General features: G+C 39.0%; 2 protein-coding genes across 3 annotated transcripts in view; one reads left to right on the top strand and one right to left on the bottom strand.

Moving 5' to 3' along the window:
* The first annotated feature begins 1926 nt into the window (after window positions 1-1926).
* LOC108677824 (U6 snRNA-associated Sm-like protein LSm7) lies at window positions 1927-6798 on the top strand. Its single transcript, XM_018166112.2, has 3 exons — window positions 1927-2115; window positions 3968-4193; window positions 5310-6798. Exons 1-3 carry the CDS (start codon window positions 2107-2109, stop codon window positions 5444-5446), a joined length of 372 nt encoding a protein of 123 aa, XP_018021601.1. The 5' UTR covers window positions 1927-2106; the 3' UTR covers window positions 5447-6798.
* The window catches only part of LOC108677823, a 55681-nt gene continuing 42524 nt past the window's right edge, over window positions 6790-19946 (bottom strand). For both annotated transcript variants that reach the window (XM_018166110.1, XM_018166111.2), the window contains exons 2-4: window positions 16511-16924; window positions 8364-8720; window positions 6790-8116 (exon numbers count right to left, since the gene is read on the bottom strand). In XM_018166110.1, coding sequence (XP_018021599.1) covers window positions 8006-8116; window positions 8364-8720; window positions 16511-16924 — 882 coding nt within the window. In that variant the 3' untranslated portion in view covers window positions 6790-8005. The remainder of the gene's footprint in view (window positions 8117-8363; window positions 8721-16510; window positions 16925-19946) is intronic.

The raw sequence follows: 19946 nt of genomic DNA, 5'->3' as shown, positions 1-19946 counted from the left end.
CGCTTGTGTCGATCATTAGGCATCTTCCACTTTGATCGCAAAGAGCGCGCATCAGTATTGATCATTGGGCATCGGCTAAAACGATCGTAAATCGCGTGCGCTTGTGTCGATCATTAGGCATCGGCCACTTTGATCGCAAAGAGCGCGCATCAGTGTTGATCATTGGGCATCGGCTAAAAAGATCGTAAAGCACGTGTGTTTATGACGATCGCCAGGCATCAATCGTGAAGTACGTGTCCCTGTGTCGATCACGCAGCCTTGGCGAGGGTTACACTTCCGTTTTTATCAAGCATATTGGCAACTTTCTTCCCTGGCATACATCCGAAAACAAACCTCCGGCATACACGCTGCACCTTCCTGACCATGGGCAAAGCAGAGAGTTTTTTAGACTCTCCCTCAACTTCTCAAGTTCATTTTTGAGTCCTATAAGTAGACCAGTAAAGTATCCTGGATACCAGCATTATCATATATAAGAAATTGGTATAGCCCATTTAAATCTTAGGTAAATGAGGATTGAGGAAATTAAAAATGAACTGATTCTAAAAGATCTCTGGTTTGTACTTTGTCACTATGGTAAAGGCTGAGTAAAGCAATCAGAATTCGACTATTCGAGTTGCGCCCATAGTGACAAACCAGAGACTTTTTAGAATCAGTTCATTTTCAATTTCCTAATTTTCTCAAGATTTAGATCAATTTCTTATGTATGATAATGCTGGTATCCATGATACTTTACTGGTCTACTTATAGGACTCAAAAATGAACTTGAGGTAGAGTCTAAAAAACTCTCTGCTTTGCCACTATGGACTTGCGCCTATGGTGATATTTTTATAGCCATTCATTTCTTGGTACATCCTTAATGTGTCGGAATATGGTGTGTTTACTGTTTACCCTAGGTCTTTTTTTTTTTTTGAAAGACATTTACATAAATATTCCCACCATAGTGGCAATGCAGAGACTTTTTTAGACTCTCCCTCAAGTTCATTTTTGAGTCCTATAAGTAGACCAATAAAGTATCCTGGATACCAGCATTTTCATACATAAGAAATTGGTGTAAATCTTGAGTAAATAAGGAAATTAAAAATGAACTGATTCTAAAAAAGCTCTGGTTTGCCATTATGATTCCCACATTCACTATTGAAGGTAGGTTAATCTATTTATCGGTATAACACAATAAAAGAATATAGGACACAAATTCACAATAAAATATCACACACAATATAGGGCCTATAACACAATAATTAACATCAAAAATTAACATCATAACAAGACTTCTGACTTAAACCAATTTCATTCGGCGACCTAACAGCCAACACTAGCTACCTAGGCCGGGGCGCCCAGCGCCGGGCCCCTAGGGCACTAGCCTGACTAGCCTACTAGGCTATAGCATAGGTAAGACGCAAGAGTCTAGAGATTTTCTTCATTTTTTTTAAGGAGCCGGTCGGGTTGAGCAATCGATTCCTAAAAGTAAAACGCGTAGGTTAGGCTATTATTATGTATTTATTGGTTATAGGCTAACACAAAAAATATAGAAGAGTTTACAAAATTAACATTAGCTATAACAAGACTTCAGACTTAAATAAATTTCATTCGGCGAAACAACACTAGGCTACAGGTTTTTTCATTTTTTAATGAGCCGGTTGAGGAATCGATTCCTAAAACGCGTACCTATTCCTACCGATAAATGTTGTTGATGTTATTGTTATTGGCTTGAAACGACGAAGAAGAAAGAAGCAACAAGCTGGGGAATGGTAATTTAGATTTTCTAAGACGTGGATTTATATTTGATTTGTGCCTATGCCATGTTAATAAAATTTCCACTTGAAGCTCAATTAGTGCCTCATTTTGCAAGTTAGGAATTAGCTCAAGAAAATAACATCAAAGTTCATATTTTGTAGGTCCAATCTTCAATGGTTTCGTGTGCGATTTGTTTTTTTTTTCAAAATCTCTCTCTACTGATTTGTATTCGAAAAATTGAAGTACCTCTGCTATCGTCGTGATACCGTCATGCCTCGTCTATTCATAAAGCGGCAAATTGAAACGTTTTGTTAGTGTCGCTGTCGTATTTTCAGACCTATCGCACTTCGCATTGGAGCGGCTTGATCGATTATGTCTGGGGTGAGTTACTACTTACTGAGTTAGTATAACTAAGGTAAATAGTACTAATAGTGTCACGTTAAATTTTATTTATAATTTTTCAATCACTAATGCACTTTTTTCTCGGTAAAAAATGTTCTGTTGGATTGTTCTTGAAATCTCGTTGAAAGTGCCGTCTACGCCTCTACGCCAGAGTGGCCAGACTACGGTCTAACAATAATTATTCAGGTGTGGTGCCCTGACTTGAGCTCAAGGCTGGCAAAAATAATAAATGGGCTTTCAAATTTCCCAACCCGCCTTGGTTTTATAATTAAACCATGAGATTAATTTATATAGCCTATAATTCCTACAAAATGAGCTTTTCTATTTCCAACAGTAAAATGTGTTTTAGTAAAAGTTTTTGTGACTAAATAAAAATTTGTTACAGTAGCCAGTAGACTCTGAGTAGAGCAGAAAATTTAGGTATTACAAAAGTAACAAAACATCCAAGATCCAAGTTAGATTTTTCTGATCTTCATTTAATTATGACCTAATTTTTCTCATCTCCTTCACCTTGCATTAAAATGCATACAAGCAAGGTCAAAAAGTTTCTTAAGACTTATGTACCTAGGTATTCATGTATATATATACCTATTACCTACCTAAAGCACCTACCTTAGCTACCTATGTTTCTTAATGAATCATTTGGTTCCCTAAATATAAAGAAAGCTCTAGCCTCTGCCCTCTAGTTCTAGTGTGCAAAATAAATAGCTAGGATACCTATTTATGCCAGACAACCAGAGTGCAGCTTGATTTTTCTTTTTTATTATTTTATTTGATACAAACGACATCAACTTGAATCTTGAAATTCACACCATTTGCTTATTTTGCTAGCTTTGTACGTTCACTTTTAGGTAGGCTACTGTAATTTTACAGCTTACTTATAGTTATACTGTTTTATCAAGAATTAGACAGGATGAAAAGATAATACAAAACGAATTCTTTGAGTTTGGCATGATGGCATTAAATGAAACTGAAAAATTTCTCAAATTTTAGGCATTAGAATATTTGGCAAGCAACTGTCAATAAAACACTTGAACACAAGGACAGGGTTACAAGTTACAACTTAGGTACAAGGATATAAATGCTGGAAGATGAAGTTCTTCACAACTCAAAAATGAAGCCTTTAACATCTAAACAATTACTAAACTTGAGATACTGGCATTTTTTTAAGTTTGACATAGGCCATTTTGACATTAAATTGGTGGCCTAATTATGTTACTTGTTAATTGCAATTAATCCTTGATATTTGGTTTGGTATGGTGGTACTGGTACCTGCCATCTGTATTAATGAGACCAGAGAATTTTTACTATCAGTTCATTTTTAATTTCCTCATCTACTCAGATTTCAATCAAGATCTTATGTATGCTAACTTGCTAAGGCTAGTATCTATGATACTATGATACTTTACCGGCATACCTATGGTGTTATGGAACTTAATAATGACCTTGAAGAAGAGTGTAAGAGAGTCTCTGCTTTCAATAAATCAGTAACTGGTTTAGTATAGATTGATTGGTGCAGTTATATTCTTTATCCATTAATGATTATGTATGCCTTTTTATTTAGTGTTTAATAGTAGAACTTTTGTTCTAGTGACATTATGTATATATTTTACATGTATTCAATCCTGGATTTTGCTTATAATATATATGTATAATGATAAGGAAACTAACAAGAAGCTAATAAATAAAACTAACTCTCTGGTCTTCAACAAAACTTGTTTATGATTAGGAATTATGTCCAAATTGACCAGACTTTACAGTCCTGTTTATAGATATTCATTTTTTAATTGATTATCTTTTTTCCAATGCTGTGAGTGGAATGTATTTTCAGAATATTGGAGCAGTTGGTGCTGCTAAAAAGCCTGCTGGAGCTGCTGCTGCTGCCCCTGATCAGACAAAGGAGAAGAAGCGCAAAGAGACAATTTTGGACCTCAGCAAGTACCTTGACAAGACCATCAAAGTAAAATTTTTTGGAGGCAGAGAAGCATCAGGAGTTCTTAAAGGCTATGATCAGCTCATCAATTTGGTACTTGACAATACTGTTGAATATCTCAGAGGTGAGAGCTCCTACAGATGTATTTTTGCTTGTAAATTTGACCAACCTGATAAACTACATATACTAATTCATAAGCTTGAAAATTTCTTTTTTTTCCTTCTTTTTCATTTAAACAATGGAACATCAGATGAGAATTCACTTAATGAATTTGTGGATAACAGCTGATGTCTAGGGAGGTTATTTATCTCAGGAAATTGTATTTAAACTGTTTCTTGAGGAGATGAATTAAAAACAGTATACAGTATACATATGTGAAAGACTGTGGTAAAGTTGTCTTGTTGGGAAATGTACAATTAGAAATGCATCACATTAACAGTAATGATAATTAAGGAATTTAAAATATGAGGAAAGCAGAGTACGGTAGGCATAAATTAGGGAGCACAAGAATGACAATTGACTGTTTAAAATGTGATGAATACAATTAATGTTAGCTGGTTTAGCCAGCAATGGAGGATCCCACTAACCTGAATCCTAGATCCCATCATCTCAAATTGTGTTACAATAATTCCCATCATTCCAAATCCTGTTTATTATTTTGAAAGTAAAGTAATTTAAATGTGTGCAGGTTTCATCTGTAAAATAGTAACTATGTTTCATTTCAAAATGATCCTTGGATTCACATTGAATCATTTATTGATTCAATTAGGTCATTGATATGACTAAATTGATATTATCATTTTCAGCTTAGATTGTCATTTGTGCCACATACCTACGGTTTATATTTATACAAGCTGTTTGTTTGTTAGGTCGGACAGTAGTAAAGAAATATTGTGCTTGTTGCTACTGGCACATAAATTTGCTATCAGTTCTAGCAAGAGAACATGAAGATGACTGGCAGTCTGGTTCAAGCTAGGTTATAATTAGACTGAGCTTCGATTTTGAAAGTCATCAAATTTGTTTTTCTCTATCATCTTAATTGTTCTCAAAGCTGTAATTCCTTTATGGGCTTGCAATAACACTTTTTATTATTCATGTTTTAATCCAGATTTTAAGCTTTATTTTAGTCCATCAATTGCTAATCATATCAGTCAATAGCTGGACTGATCAGTATCATTGGCTTTGGAATCAATTGCATCAATCTATACATTACAATTTCTGACAAGCGCACATTTTTCAGATCCTGATGACCCATACAAGCTGACCGAGGACACCAAGGAGCGAGGCCTTGTGGTGTGTCGCGGCACGGCAGTGGTGCTCATCTGTCCCATGGACGGGTGCGAGGCCATAGCTAATCCATTCACTCAAGCCGAGTAGCGGTGACCACCCAAGTTGAACTCCTAGCGGGAGCAGTTGAAAGACTTTCTTTTAGCGGTTGATTTCGAAAACTTAACTTCTTTTGATTACCAATAAAGGCCAAGCTCTCGTGGTGTGAAATGGGAGACAGGCAGTTCTTGCAGTTACTTTCGATTCCTCCAGTGACGTGCACCAGGCAACATTAACCTAATGAATACCACTTAGGTGATAGTAAGTTAATGTTTTCATTTAAGGATGTTTTCTAATCTGCTCGTATAGGTAGTCCTCCTGTCTTCCTGCTTTTTTTTCGACTCCTCATAGCAGTGGTTGCTGAATATTACTTCTGTTGAATATTTTGTATCCACTTCAAAATGACGAGTTTTGTAAAACACCTTGTTTTGTGCTGCATTTCTAACAGCCTTTGATGGATACCAGCGTATTTAGATACTAGTAGTCTTAGAGGAGCTTTTCATTGAATAATGAGATCCTTGGTGGACACTTCTTGTGTTAATAATTTGGCTGGCAATCTTTTCTTTCGCGGACAATGGCTTATCTGGCTTAGGACACGATATCGAAATTTGAATTGTTGATTTGTTTTCAAATTTGTGTTGTGACTGTATCTCCTCATTTGCCAGTGATATTTGATAATTTCCTACAATTTAGATACATTTTGTATCATTCTCTAAATCTGAAATGCATTGATATCACTGTCGTCTGAGGTAAGATTTCAGTTATGGCAAATGAAATTGAGATTCCACACTGCATTTGACTTCGGTCCATTGCCCAACGCTGCTTCTCAGTTAAGAAAGCTTTCAATCAACTGACATTGTATTCGACGTTGGAAAGTGCTCCATGACCTGAAATTGGAAATTTTATTCAGGATGTCATGAGCTAGACATATTACGGTCACACCGTTCTCATGACGTTCATTTGTAATAAAACACTAAATCCCATCTTTGATTGAATAATAGTATTCAAAGCTTCTTTGTAGTTTTCCATGTAACTCGAAATGTGAGGTCGAGATATAATTTTTTTTGCGAAGCTTTTATTCCATAACTTGCTTTATACGTCAAATATGAATAATTTTTTGTGCTTCTCAGCTAAGCGATTTCCTAATATGATAAAAGTTCAATTTGTTAGATTTATGATTTTCACTTTCGTTCTTGTGTTCTCTTCTATATTGGTTTGAAGGAAATTTGGCTATTCTTGAAAGTTGCATTACCGGCTGGTATCAAAAGTAGTAGTAGTTGTTTTGAATTTTCGTGGCTCGATTGAACGCGGTAAACGAGTACTGAATTTCAGTGTCGGGCACTGAAGAATCGTGTGCTCCCTCTGACATGCCAAGGTCTATTGAGTAAAAGTGACACGATTTACGTAATTTTATTAATATTCTTACCTTACTAATCACAGACATATTGGCGGCTTCTTCGATATCTCTAGCTTGTCTTATCGACATCAAAAAATGCGATCCAGCCACAGACAGTGCAATTTATTACCTAATGCATCCACAAATATGATGAAAACTGTGACAATCAGTTGATTTAAATTTAATATTTTGAGAACTGAAGTATGTATTATGATTGTAAATTATAAAGAAGTTAACAAAACGGAGACAGCATTAGAAATAATTCAACGAAACCCTTATAACTATAGCTTGCTTGCATCACAGCATACTTCTTAACAATAACCAATAATAATTTTTTGAAAGAGGAACGCCTATGAGGTTAGGAAATCAACTTGAAAATATAAGCACCCGATTTCTGACAGCATTCACGACGTTCTTAATATCCAAGAACTTGGGAAACAAATCAGATGAAGTAACCATTCAACAGCATGCCTCATAATTACTTCATTCCGGATATTGCCAAGTTGATAAAATATTACACTATCGACACTCTTACAATACCTATGTTGGAAAAAGATCAAATGCCACTCAAGAAGAAGAATAATTGCTGTCAGTGGCGCCCAATTGAATTTTAGCATGCCGAGAGCTTAATCTATCACTGTCATTGTATCAGCTTCAAGGATTTCACCTATGTCATCGATAATGTTCTTCGTAACACATTAAAAGGATGAAACTTCCTCCTCCAAGTTCGGAAACCTTAAATCACAATAGGAGCTCAGGAGTTCACTACATCAGTTAGGCATGACCCTGGGGAAGGATATTCCTCATCGTATGGTTTCGCATATTCATCATCGTTAGTCTTTCGCCACCATATGTCTCTCAAATGCAAATAATTTTCTGTCAACGATCACGTCCTCTACGACCTTGATCTACAAGATCGCAAATTACTGGGTGTGATGATTTAGATATGGATATTTCACCACAGCCTAGACTCATGGTTTCGCCGTAGGACGCGGCACCACTAAACGAAGGTAGAGGGGTTGTTCCTCCAACTCTTCGCCAACAAAGATGGTGACATTTCCTCGGGTGACTTGACATGGCGCGTTCTCATTCACGAGGAAATGCAGTTTTCAGTTCGAAGAATCGCAGTGTTTCTGCATATGGCACTCGAAGACCTCGCGATATTCACGACATCGGTTGCATCTCGATGGGTGACTGAAAAGCAGAGCAAGTAGCTATAGTTTTTTGCCGTCGAAAGGAGTCCGGACGGATGCATGGGGATCGCGGAGCAGAAATTCTTCGGATGAATGGCTTGGGTCGTCGCGGTCTGAGGGCCATCGAAGATCCTAAAAAAAATTCCATATGATGTAGAAATTCAGAATTTTAAGTAAGACAAGCTTTAATACGAAAATGGTTTCTTATTAATAAACATAAATGAAAAATTAATGCATGTGCATTAATTATCGTGGATGTGAAAAACTGTAGGATGGATACATTTCGTAATGCTCACTGCGTTCACACTATTACACGGTAATTCCCGTCTCGTGCAAAATTTCTAATAGGGTATTCAACAAATATCTGCAAGCAACTAACTTGAGAATGCTGAGGGATGCTTGGCGAAGACTTCAATCTATCTTGCATGTCGTTCATCAGCGGACGTGACGAAGCTGACGAGGATAACCCGGAACATCCGAGGCCTTCGGGGGTTAGGTCATTTTGCCCTACAGACTGATAGGCCCCCAGCAGAGGCGCGGTGGAGTTTGAGGTGGATGGCGACGAGGGAACAGAGCCGTCAGAGCTAGAGTCGCACACCAGGTCTTCGTAGCGTCCAGACCTATGCGTACTCGAGGAACAGGTTCGCCTGACGGGGGTCTGACGAGACGCGATGTAAGACTCGGCGATCTGACGGTACATTGTCGGGTCTATTACCAGCCGCGTGCTCCTCAGGGCCTGTAAAATAAAATTCAACATTAATTCAAACAAACAAGAGCAAGCAAATCAGAATGGAGGACATATATTAATTTTCAGCATTTAAAATATACATCGTGAAGCAAATAATCTCCTTTAATTCAAGCTTCCTACTGCAACACTTGATATTAACCGACTTTCTGCATTTACTTAGCGAGATATTATTACCGATCCTTATAAAATGCCGCCAATTTCGACAATCTTAGGATCAGGAAAACATAAATCCCCGTCCATGTATCTGCTCATCATTTATCTTGTGACCGCGCATGATAAGCTTCTGCAGAATCATCTCGCCACTGACGCATGCTTACTAAATGGCGCACCCCATGCCGCGTCGCGCGTGTCATTTGACATAGGTATTTACCAGTCGTGGTGAGCCGCTAGGAAGCACTTCCTGTGACGTAAGCAGTGTAATCTTTCCACGGTTAATAGCTTCAGTTAAGGATAAAAATATTATCTGTTGCCCTGAGAAACTTACACGCACTGCTGAAGCTACTATAAAAATAAATTTCAAGTCAATATTTGAAAAGATTACCAGTTCTTTATATACAACGTAAAGCTCCAGCTCTGAACAAAATGCATGAATATAAACGTGAACTTGTTTTATACATTATATTATGAAGTCAATAATGTAATTTAATATAATACCGGTACAATAATAAAATTTGCGTTCTATTAAAATAGGAATTAAATAGAACTGTTTCAACCAAGTGACTTCAAAAATACTGGTTTACTCCTACATTAATATCTAATTAGAATAACAAAACTAACAATGGGAAACTTTCTTGACAATCGAGTGAACAATTGTACAGTAAACGCAAGCCTCGGTTTTGATAAGCCGCTCGCTGAGCAGCCAGGCAACCACTCGTTCTTTTCAGGACCATGACTAGCCGCTCGAAACAGAGCCTAAAGGCAAGGCCACACGCAGCCTCGTATCTAAAAATGTTTCTTTAGCGACGATAGCGAACGCAACCTTGCTCGTAACGAAGCTCCCAGCCACACGACGGCGCAATGAGTCTGTTGGTAACAATGCATCCAGTACCTCTAGAGTCTAGAACGTAAAACATTCTTAGCATGTGACTGAGAATAGCTCTTGCAGTTGAGAAGTCGTGGCAAATATGAATAAGAGGACAACTGTCTCGCACTCAATAGACAAATCAGCTTATTTTATTTACTAATAAAAAGATATTTAAATAAAGAATAAGCATGTCTATCCCGATTTCTAAACGAGTTTCAACTCAGAGTGAGTTGCAATCGAAAATGCAGAGTGAGTTTGCAATCGGCATGAGGTCTCGATGACATATGAAAAGCTTCTTGTGAGCTCTTTACTTCCTCAAACCCAGGAACATCATCCGCAGAAGATATTTGCTGGTGATATTAAGGTTAACGAACATCAGCATATTTTAGAGTCCTGCCAACCAAAGCTAAAATATCGTCACTTTAACCTAATTAAGAGATAAGCGCAAGATTAGCAGGCCTCGCTCTCACTTCGCAAGTGAGAAAAATGTTATATAATTTAAAGGAAGGCGTGGCGTTTGCAGGCCAAGTAGCTATTGGGTCTTCCTGCATCGATTCAGGTCAGTTTACGAAGCGAGTGAAAAAGTGCATAGCCTTGGCATTAGCGCTGCGACGCGACCACAGGCGTTGATGTGTGCGATCTGTCTCCAGCTGAGCCGTGACTGCTACGCTCCATTCCAACTGATAACGTCGTTTCTTGTTTTGTGTAACGTCAAATTACAAGTTTAATTCGTAAATGATTCCTCGTTGTTATGATTGATGGCTTTTTGAACGATTATAACTGCACGCCAATAATCTCGAGTGCGCATAAAGATTTGTAGCTCGAATAGTCGCCACCACTTCGAATAAAACTGATTTTGCAATCGAGTTGAAGATTAAGGTATAAAAGACTCACAATTTGAGATTTGAGTATACAATTTGCAAATTGGTTTTTAATTTTAATCTCTATCATATGACATTAAGATACAGACAATAAGTAGCTAATTGTATTTACGCTGTTGGTTTGAATTTGATATTTGAATCCTGGACCTGAATTTAGAGACTTCCCTCAATTTAACGCGAAGGGGACTCACGAAAACTATTTCAAATTAGGAAGCGTCATGCATGCTGAGTATACCGTACAGCGTCATAAATTGTTCTTGGAACTTTGTCCATTGTAAGACCAAAATGTTCATTAAATTACTATCATCAGAACTCACTTGCGTTCCGCGCGCCAACTAAGGAACAAAGGAAAATTAAATTTGGAACTAAGCTTGACCAGCCCAAGGAAATAATTGTATGTGTGGCACGAAGAGAAATTGAACGAGGAAACCGTAATAGTTTAAAAAACAGAAGTAGAGTCGCTAGCGCTTACTAGCCGCAAATTGAGCTTGGTCATTAGTACGCATCAGTTTACAGCCTCCGCCGTTCAATGTTAGAATCGTGGCCTATTATCCAAGGTACCGACAAACGAAGTCGAACTCGTGTTTACGGAAAGAGTTTTGGCCTGCAAGTTGCAACCTTGACTAGGTCGGAAAAAAATTATTCTTATATTCATTCTTAAATCTTTGGCTCAGTAAAATTTTGTGCCGCTTCTCTGTACGAACGAATCAGAAAATTTTGATTTCGGTACTATTTATCTCAAAATAGAAGATCTTCCTCATTTCACAATACAGATGAAAATCAAAACCAATAATCTCGAAGGAATTAAAAAATATTTACAAATTATTTTGGATCCTTGCGATCATTTACAGAGTTTTTGTGGCACTTATAAGAGTTGCCCTGAAAACCAAGTGCATAGTTCGTGCGTATGAGGGTCTTATCTACAACTTAAATCGCTCATGAAGATCACGGCGCTGCATTAGCATAATATTCCAGGCCGAACTCAGTTCTCGCGACTGAAATGAAACGTAACGCTGGACACAACGTCTAAACAGATTAGGTATGCCAACACAGGATCTATTGCGTAATGTGGATTACCAAGTTGGACCTTACAACCTCTTCTTAATCTCTAAATAAAATACGTAGGAAATACGTAGGAAAACACCACGACTCTCCAGAAAAATCGAAAAATTATCCGAAATAGCCATCCATGTTCAACCCTGTGTCTGGTGAGAGCATTGGTGTTAACCTGACATTTAGGCACGACTGATAATGCAACTGTAAACAGAGGGATAAATTGCAAGCTGAGCCCCAATATATATGACCAGGATTTTGGATATGACCAGGATTTTGGATATGACCAGGATTTTGGATCATAGATCGCCAGCCTTCTTTGTTGTTCGGTGGCCACCATACGGAAGCAAATCCTTGAACGAATTCAGGCTTGTGAGAAATTCGGAATCAGCAAACGCAAAACTAACCCGTTTGCGGAGAGTGAGGATGAGATTCAGGTACTACGCAACACTCCTTTTACAGGTCAGAGAACATTCTCTCGTCCAGTTTTAGTATCAATTCTTCGATCAGTAGGACACAAAAATTATACCCACGAATTGAGGCCATGACCCTCAAGAAGCCAGCAAAAAGATCTGGTCTAAAAATAGCATATTAGACTTGATAGCAAAAGGATCTGATGTATACAGACAGCACTTGATACTTTATTAATATTAAAGACGGTATGTTTTAGCTCATGCTTAACGTGTAATTCTATAAATAACTTAAACTTGAAGATAAGAAATAAATGCATGTTCCTAATATTTATGAAAAAGAAAAAAAACGTAGGAATCGAATGCTTGCGCCGCTGTAGCAAATGCCTAAGCATTTATTGCACGACTTATGACTTCTCCAGTTGAGGTCGGGTTTACAGGTCGCAGCGAATGCTCCGCCGAGACCTCCATGTCTGTTGGCGCCCGGGGCGTGCCACATGTAAACAAGGAAGTCAGCGTCGCTTTGGCTTCAGCTGTGTAAAGTCGCCACGCACTTGGTCTACTCGTCAGCCAGGTGTGTTGGGGCAAGATCAAACCTAAAACTTGCAGTCTAAATTGTAAGGAAATAATTTTTGGCTCAGAATTTGATTGCAAATAAATAAAAGTAAATAAAATATCGTGAATGATAAATAAGCACCATTTTTAATAGTCTTTGCGGACATAGCCAGACGAAAGGTTGACAAAATTTGTCAGATCAACCCAATTGATTGTGATATCCAACACTTCAGGAAACTATGCACCTTGACTTCATCAAAGCAGAACTAAACTTTTGATTAATTGCTATAGCACACAGGAGGAGCGTGCGTCTCAATGCCACGCGTCAGGACTTAGCCCCCGCACCTTTTGCGGAAACGGAAACGTTTATCAAAAGTCACAGAAGACAGAGCGGAAAAGCTTGCATTAAGCACTTGATGCTTCGCGAGGATGACGATGAACTATTGACAGAAGAAGCAAAGGTGACAATCTCTTTCTGTAGCTCGACGGATTGAGGCAGCGACCATGGCACATGAGGCAGCGGCTATGATTTATCCTAAATAATTCATCTCCTTTCCTGCTTCCTATATCCAAACTAAAGTCACTTCTAGAAATCATTCGACAATTGCGTCATTCAAGGCGGCATTACAGCGAGCACCATTCAAAAGAGCCAAAATCTTTATCAGAATATTATAATAAAAGCAAATACCAATTAAAAGCAAATACCAACTTGAGCAACAATTTTCTAGTTTGACTCTGGCCCATTTGAAGCAATTCTGACGTTTAAAGTGCGTGTGAAAGGGAAGACTTCAATGGGCGTACACAAACAACATTGGCTGGCTGGCGTACACAAACAACATTGCATTTAATAACTACACGCAAGCGCAGCCTTGAGAGAAAAAAAAATTGTCAGGGAACAGCACAGTAATAAGTAGACAGAGCATTTCTCCACCACTGTCCAAAAAACTGCAGCCCGGAAAATATCTCAACTCCATTGACTATGAACGTAATGCACGGCTGCGCAATGGTCATGTCTGGCATACCTTAACTCTATTAGCGGCGCGTGACCACAGATAAATGCCAACGATCTAATAATTGACCAAAATTTGCCCCCCCCCCAAAATGGAGGCGACTTCGAAAATGCCGAGTGAAGAAGGTGCTGGCATCTATGTACTGTTACGGTGAGGGGAGATCATCGAAACTCCAAGGAATATTTCCGCACTGCGGCCGCACGCAGTTCGTTTCTGTGGTGTCCTCGGTCCAGAGTATACAGTTAGACGCCCACCCTCGACGGACGTTTCTATGTTTGAAGTGAGTACGGGAGTTTTCAGCAGGTTTTCAGACAAAAAGTACGAAAATTCCAACAAACGTCTTGAAACAACCATTTCAACTGATTTCAGAAACAGTTCTCTAATTGCACATAAGTTACGCGTAGTTCAGTAGTGAACTTTAGATGAGTTCGTGTTCAAGCAAAACCAACTTGTTACTCGGTATATACTAAGAATGCACAGCGTACACGGTGCAAACGGCGTACTACTTAGTTAACATACAGCAGCCCATACAGCTAGGCTCAGCTCGGAATGTGTATACACAAGCGTACTTGTTTTTATGCCGAGCGCGTCAGGCAGGGAGGGAAATTTCCCTGTCAGATCGCATTTCCACTTGCCGGCGCTGCTGCTGCCTCCGCCACACAGTTGAGGAAGAAAGGACGTTTGGTCTACCTGCTACCTGGCGAGCTTGCCAACTGTATAGCGGCTCGTTGTAGTTGCTGAGTCTTTTTAGCAGCAGTATATATGCAATAACGGACGAGCAATGCCAGAGTAAGTTGATTTAGTCGGCAATAGTCGCAATGCTTGTAAAAAATTGTAAGCTCCAGATTTACTCGATAATTTATGTGAAATATTGCACGAGGTTACATATAAGAATAGCCTCAACCTGGCGCTAGACTCACAATGACAAAAATTAGCGATATTGTTTACTCTGAAGCGGTTACATTGGCAGTATGTGTGTGGAGTGAGAGAATAATTAAGTTGTAAATTGGGTTGATTAAGAGGATGAGTAAGTTGTTTTGCGGGATGAGCCATTTAGAACAAGAAATGAAGACTTTAGTTCAAAAATTATAATTTTTTGTTGAATTGTACATAAAAATGAAATTCGCGAAAACCATCAATAATCAAAACAGCTGTTAGCGGACTACTTCTGGAACTATGCTCATATAAAGACTGTGCTAAGTTTTCTGTAGATATTTCAGTTCGTTAGGCGTTTAGATTAAGAAGCCGCACGGGCGAGGAAACTGTAGCAATCGAACACAATCACTGCGAATATCATCTAAAAACAAGGATTTAAATAAAGATAGAAAGTGAAGTGATATGAATGCAAGTCCGTGCCAGTTCAATAGAATATAGATCGCCATGTATGGTAAACTGACCATAAACGGATTTTATATACTCTTGAGTGAATTTTATTTACTCTTGAGTTGATTCACAGCATACGATTTACAAATGTATCAATACGGGTTACGGGCGTAATTGACCGTCCAATATTGGAAGCATTTCCTAGAGCTGCTCAATAGCTTCATGAATTCATGCTAATCCCGAAGCTGCGGCGTCTTGCCCAACACAATGGAACCTTTAGTGTCTGTCTCATACTGTTACTTGCCAAACACAATAGAACTTTTATAGTCTGTCTTACACTGTTTGAGTACTTACCCAACACTATGGAACTTGTAAAGTCTGTCTTTTACTGTTAGAGTACTTGCCCAACACTGGGGAACCTGTAAAGTCTGTCTCATACTGTTAGAGTACTTGCCCAACACTGTGGAACCTGTAAAGTCTGTCTTACACTGTTAGAGAGTACTTGCCAACACAATGGAACCTTTAGAGTCTGTCGATCATACTGTTAGAGTACTTGCCCAACACTGTGAAACCTGTAAAGTCTGTCTTACACTGTTAGATTGCCCAACACTGGGGAACCTTTAGAATAAAATTTTCAGCCCAATAACGCTGAAGCTATTGAGACCGCTCGTAATATTGTGGGTAATGGATGAAACTAAATTGCTTAGGAGTAAACTTCCTTCCACGCACACTGCAAATGTTAATTACAGAAAACCGGCCACACATGACCGAATACAGTCGGAATCCGCAAAATTAGTCAGTGATTAATGAATGTACATGTAGTAATAAGGTAAAGTAATCTTACTGATAACGTCCGAATTTTCAACGACAATTTGAGGAATATGAGAGATTAGTCATATTATGAGCTCTTACTCCCCGATTTGATTGTAAGCAAGGAGCACACAACGTGGCAAACGCAAGCCGTTACAGTTATGGCAGTGGGGCGATGCGACGGAGTAACCGCACACCCATTGCCATCCAACCTTGGGCCACTCAGCCTCCAGTGGCAAGCGTAGCGGGGCTTCCCCGCGTTGCCTACTTTCGCTGCGAGTCGCATACTAAGTTGACTGTAGTTAGTGCTGCTCACGTAACTTAGTTTACTTCTTACATCACGTCGAACGTTTACTTCAAGCTTCACCTTCAACGTTTAATCATCTGCAGTAAAAGCGCTCGGTGAACATGATTACATGAATTATTCTGACCACTCGAGATCAGGTTTCTTTAATTCATGCATCACCTCAAAAATTTACCCCCATGTTTCACCTCGAACGTTTATTGCAGGTTTCACCATGTCCTTTGAAAAGCCCTTTGCCACAAGAAGCCTACCAATTGCTATTTATTGAATGGTCTTGTGCAGGAGCAATTTGATAATCTGTGCAGTTCAAACGATTTTAAATCGACCCTCGAGCAATGAGAAAATCAACTTCTCTAGTATTAAAATAAGCGTCTACACAAAAACGTATCGACAATAAAATTTACACACCTGCACTGTATCTTCAAGTCGCTTGATGTAGCCCTTTTCCCGCTCGACTTTGTTTTCGGCCTCTTCTCTTCTCCGTCTTTCCTGCTGCAGGCAGAGCGTCAATTCATTGTTCTGTATCTGCAGCGCCATGATGGTATCCCTGAGGTCAGCGATGGTGTGTTCAGAGGTCACGTTATCAGTATAGAGGCTGTGAGACGCGCCGAATCGCGCCAGCCGTCCTTCGCGGTGATGGTGAAGTAGGTTGCGGTCGCCGATCATACGATCCTCGAATGATGGTGCCGACGACTGAGGGGAAAACAAGGAATCTCCCGACATGACCATGGTGTCTGAAGCGTCCAAGGGAGGGTACATGGGCACTCTAGGCTTCTTGTCCTCCAGCACGTTCAGGCGTAAGTGGTGATCCCGACCTTCCATCTGCAAAACGAATGGAACAACCTGCATTAAATTCAATCATTGACACATGGCGTAATTGTAACGCAAAAAAATGAGTTTAGAACTCAACGAAGCTCTTCAAGTTTAGAACTCAAAGGAAGCTCTTCATTACATTTGATGGGAACGTGAATGGAGCGATAAGCCAAACTGTACAATTTTTAATTTGGATAGCTTTCTCTTTAAATTGAATCAAAACGGGACAGAAATAATAAAACTGGTGTTCGTGGACTGGAACGGCCATCTTGAGAAGCTTTGTTCTCGAACGGGACTTTAGTCCATTGCCAAAACTATGATTTACTCTCTGAAACTCTCCAAATTAAAGCAACGAACGAGCAATGACGTCAGCGAAATTCGAACGGCGGCGATCAGCTGAGTACGGCGGCATCACATGCAGGGGAGCTCCCCTAGGCTGGGGCAGCAGCAGTTGCGTCTTCAGCCCCGCCAAAAATTCTGAGTACAAAAAATAGAATACCACTAAAGTATATAAGCACCAGACTCATGACAATGACAAGCAAGAAGTCTTCGACGCAAACAATACAGGTTGTTGTAACCAGTTTCTCATTAATTCATCAATTGTTGATGTGCCTTGTGCTAGAAACATGCGATTGTTTTGTATCTAAAACGAAGCGTAGAGTTAGCACTATATGAGCGATATAAAAACCAGATGTGGATTGAGTTGCAACCGTATTCCATTTTTACGTCGATGATGCATTCACTTGCTAGAATGAAAACAATTATTGATTTGAAAAATGGCAATCACCAGGAAATGAGTCGCGTCAGAAAATTATAGATGGATCAACAAGAGAAAAATTGCATGTACGAAGCGTTTCGTACAGCAGGATGACTTTGCCGTTTTACCCTCTGCGATCTTCAAGAGTTTCCCTTGAAGAGCAGGAAGCGCATCGCGAGTCATGGTCATGAACAAGAAACTTTCATCGTTATATTTTCGCCGCCATAAAAGTGAATTAATTGCGTACTCTTACGTTCAAATTCAATAAGAAATCCAATCCGACAGAGGCAATAAGAAGAAATATAAAACTAAAAACAGCATTTACACATAGCAATTTATTTGGTGTACCGTATCGTCCAATATACTGCACACCGTAATTGCGCATTCAAATTCACGGTAAATAGTTTGTTATATTCTCGGACTAAAGTCGGCTAACGACAGTTATGTACATATCAACATTCTATTTTCGCACTCAGCAATTAGTTACTGCAAATAATCTAAAATTGCACAATACATATATATTTACTCACTAAACATGGAATTAATTTCGAATTTAGAGTAGTGCAGCATTGACTCAAGATAGCCCGTACTTTACAGTACAACTGCTTTCGCTGCAACGTACGTCAATGTTCTGTTAATGTACTGTAATGTAACGCACAGTTAACGCACTGTAACGTACGTCAATGTACTGTAACGTACAGTTAACGCACTGTAACGTACGTCAATGTACTGTAACGTACAGTTAACGCACTGTAACGTACTGTATCTACAGTCAAAGCTGTACGTTTTCAAATGATACAGCGGGCAGCATGGGTGCTTTCCCCGCGTTTCCTTTCTCGATGCTGGACCGGAAATGTTATTAATTTAATCCCATGCCGGCGGGACGGGCTCCTGTACTCAATCCTGGTCGCGAACGGGCAACCAGCGAAGTAATTCCCCTTTTCACTGGTGCATGTGTAATCTTGCATACAATGCAGGAATTCGAATTACCGTGAAGCGGATAGTTGGTCGCTGACCTGTGAAGTTAACAGTCAACCATCAACCTAAAACAATCGTTCAACGTTTGAGACATATTGAATATTTGCTGAATAAATTAACTCAAATGCTGATACGTTAGTACTATGGAGACGGCCACGTGCTCCCTTATATTATATAGTATTATGATATATTATATTATATAGTATTATGTATTATATAGTAATAGGAGTATTCTGAACTAATAATATATACAGCGATAAAAAATAAATACTGCCCTAGGCCATAGTTACCAGCTTATTCATTTTTTTTACTTTTATTTGGTATTCAATATCGTTTCCGTGCATGAACTAAATGGCAACGCTGTGAATATACAGTATTTTACCTTACAAAGCGGTGCTTTCTTTCACATGCAAGCGAAAGAAAATGAAATTCATTATTCCAAAAAATAAACAACAGCGGAAAATTATGATTGTTTGCAAGCAAAAGAAGTTGAACACTTATTTACTTCTATCAAAAACGATGCACGGCACTCTTCTGACTGAACTGTGTCCACGAACTTAAATTTAAATTAAATTAATTTATTAATTAAATTAAATTAAAGATGATCGTATATTAGATTTCTACCTCGTCGATTGTCAAACTTGTGCAAGCATTATGACTCTTGCTTGGCTATTTATAGGTCGCGTCTTCGGAATTTTCTCCAGAATTAGCCCCAAAACCACGTTGGGGGAGAGGGTGGAGGCAGGTCAAGGATGAGTTATGGGTACGCGTTAACCTGGGCATAAGACCACGAGTCGACGTGCGCATGGATGGTCGACATGAATCATGTCATGACGTACGCCTCACGTGCGCATGGATGGTGGACATGAATCATGTCATAGGGCACGCCTCATGACGAGTTCATACTCCTCGGCTGCACCTGACGTTAGTGTTATGACTTGCCAGAAAGTTTGTCGAGTGTGAGAGTTGGGCAAATAAATTAGCATGTCTTGTGGGTAAATGACTATACAATGCCTGTAACTTATTAATCTTTCGGATGAAAAACCTGCCTCAAACCTCACGGCAATTTTTTTTAGCGTGGGCTACATTATTAGGATAAGACCAATCAAATAAACGGTAATAAATTACTTGGCTATATCATGTTTTTTCCTTTAAATCAGACTCTTAGCAGCTAAAAAAACTAACACGGAAATAAATGAAGCGGTTAAAGTTGAGCAGGTCATTGAGAAACTTAATTAAATATCATACAATTTGCGATCTTAGTCGTTCATATTGAAATGGGTACACGCACCTGAG

This window comes from Hyalella azteca, unplaced genomic scaffold (assembly GCF_000764305.2).
Source record: "Hyalella azteca isolate HAZT.00-mixed unplaced genomic scaffold, Hazt_2.0.2 contig15360, whole genome shotgun sequence".
NCBI classification, from domain to species: Eukaryota; Metazoa; Arthropoda; class Malacostraca; order Amphipoda; family Hyalellidae; genus Hyalella; species Hyalella azteca.
The sequence above is the reverse complement of the archived record's forward strand: the minus strand, read 5'-3'. Positions and strand labels throughout refer to the sequence as shown.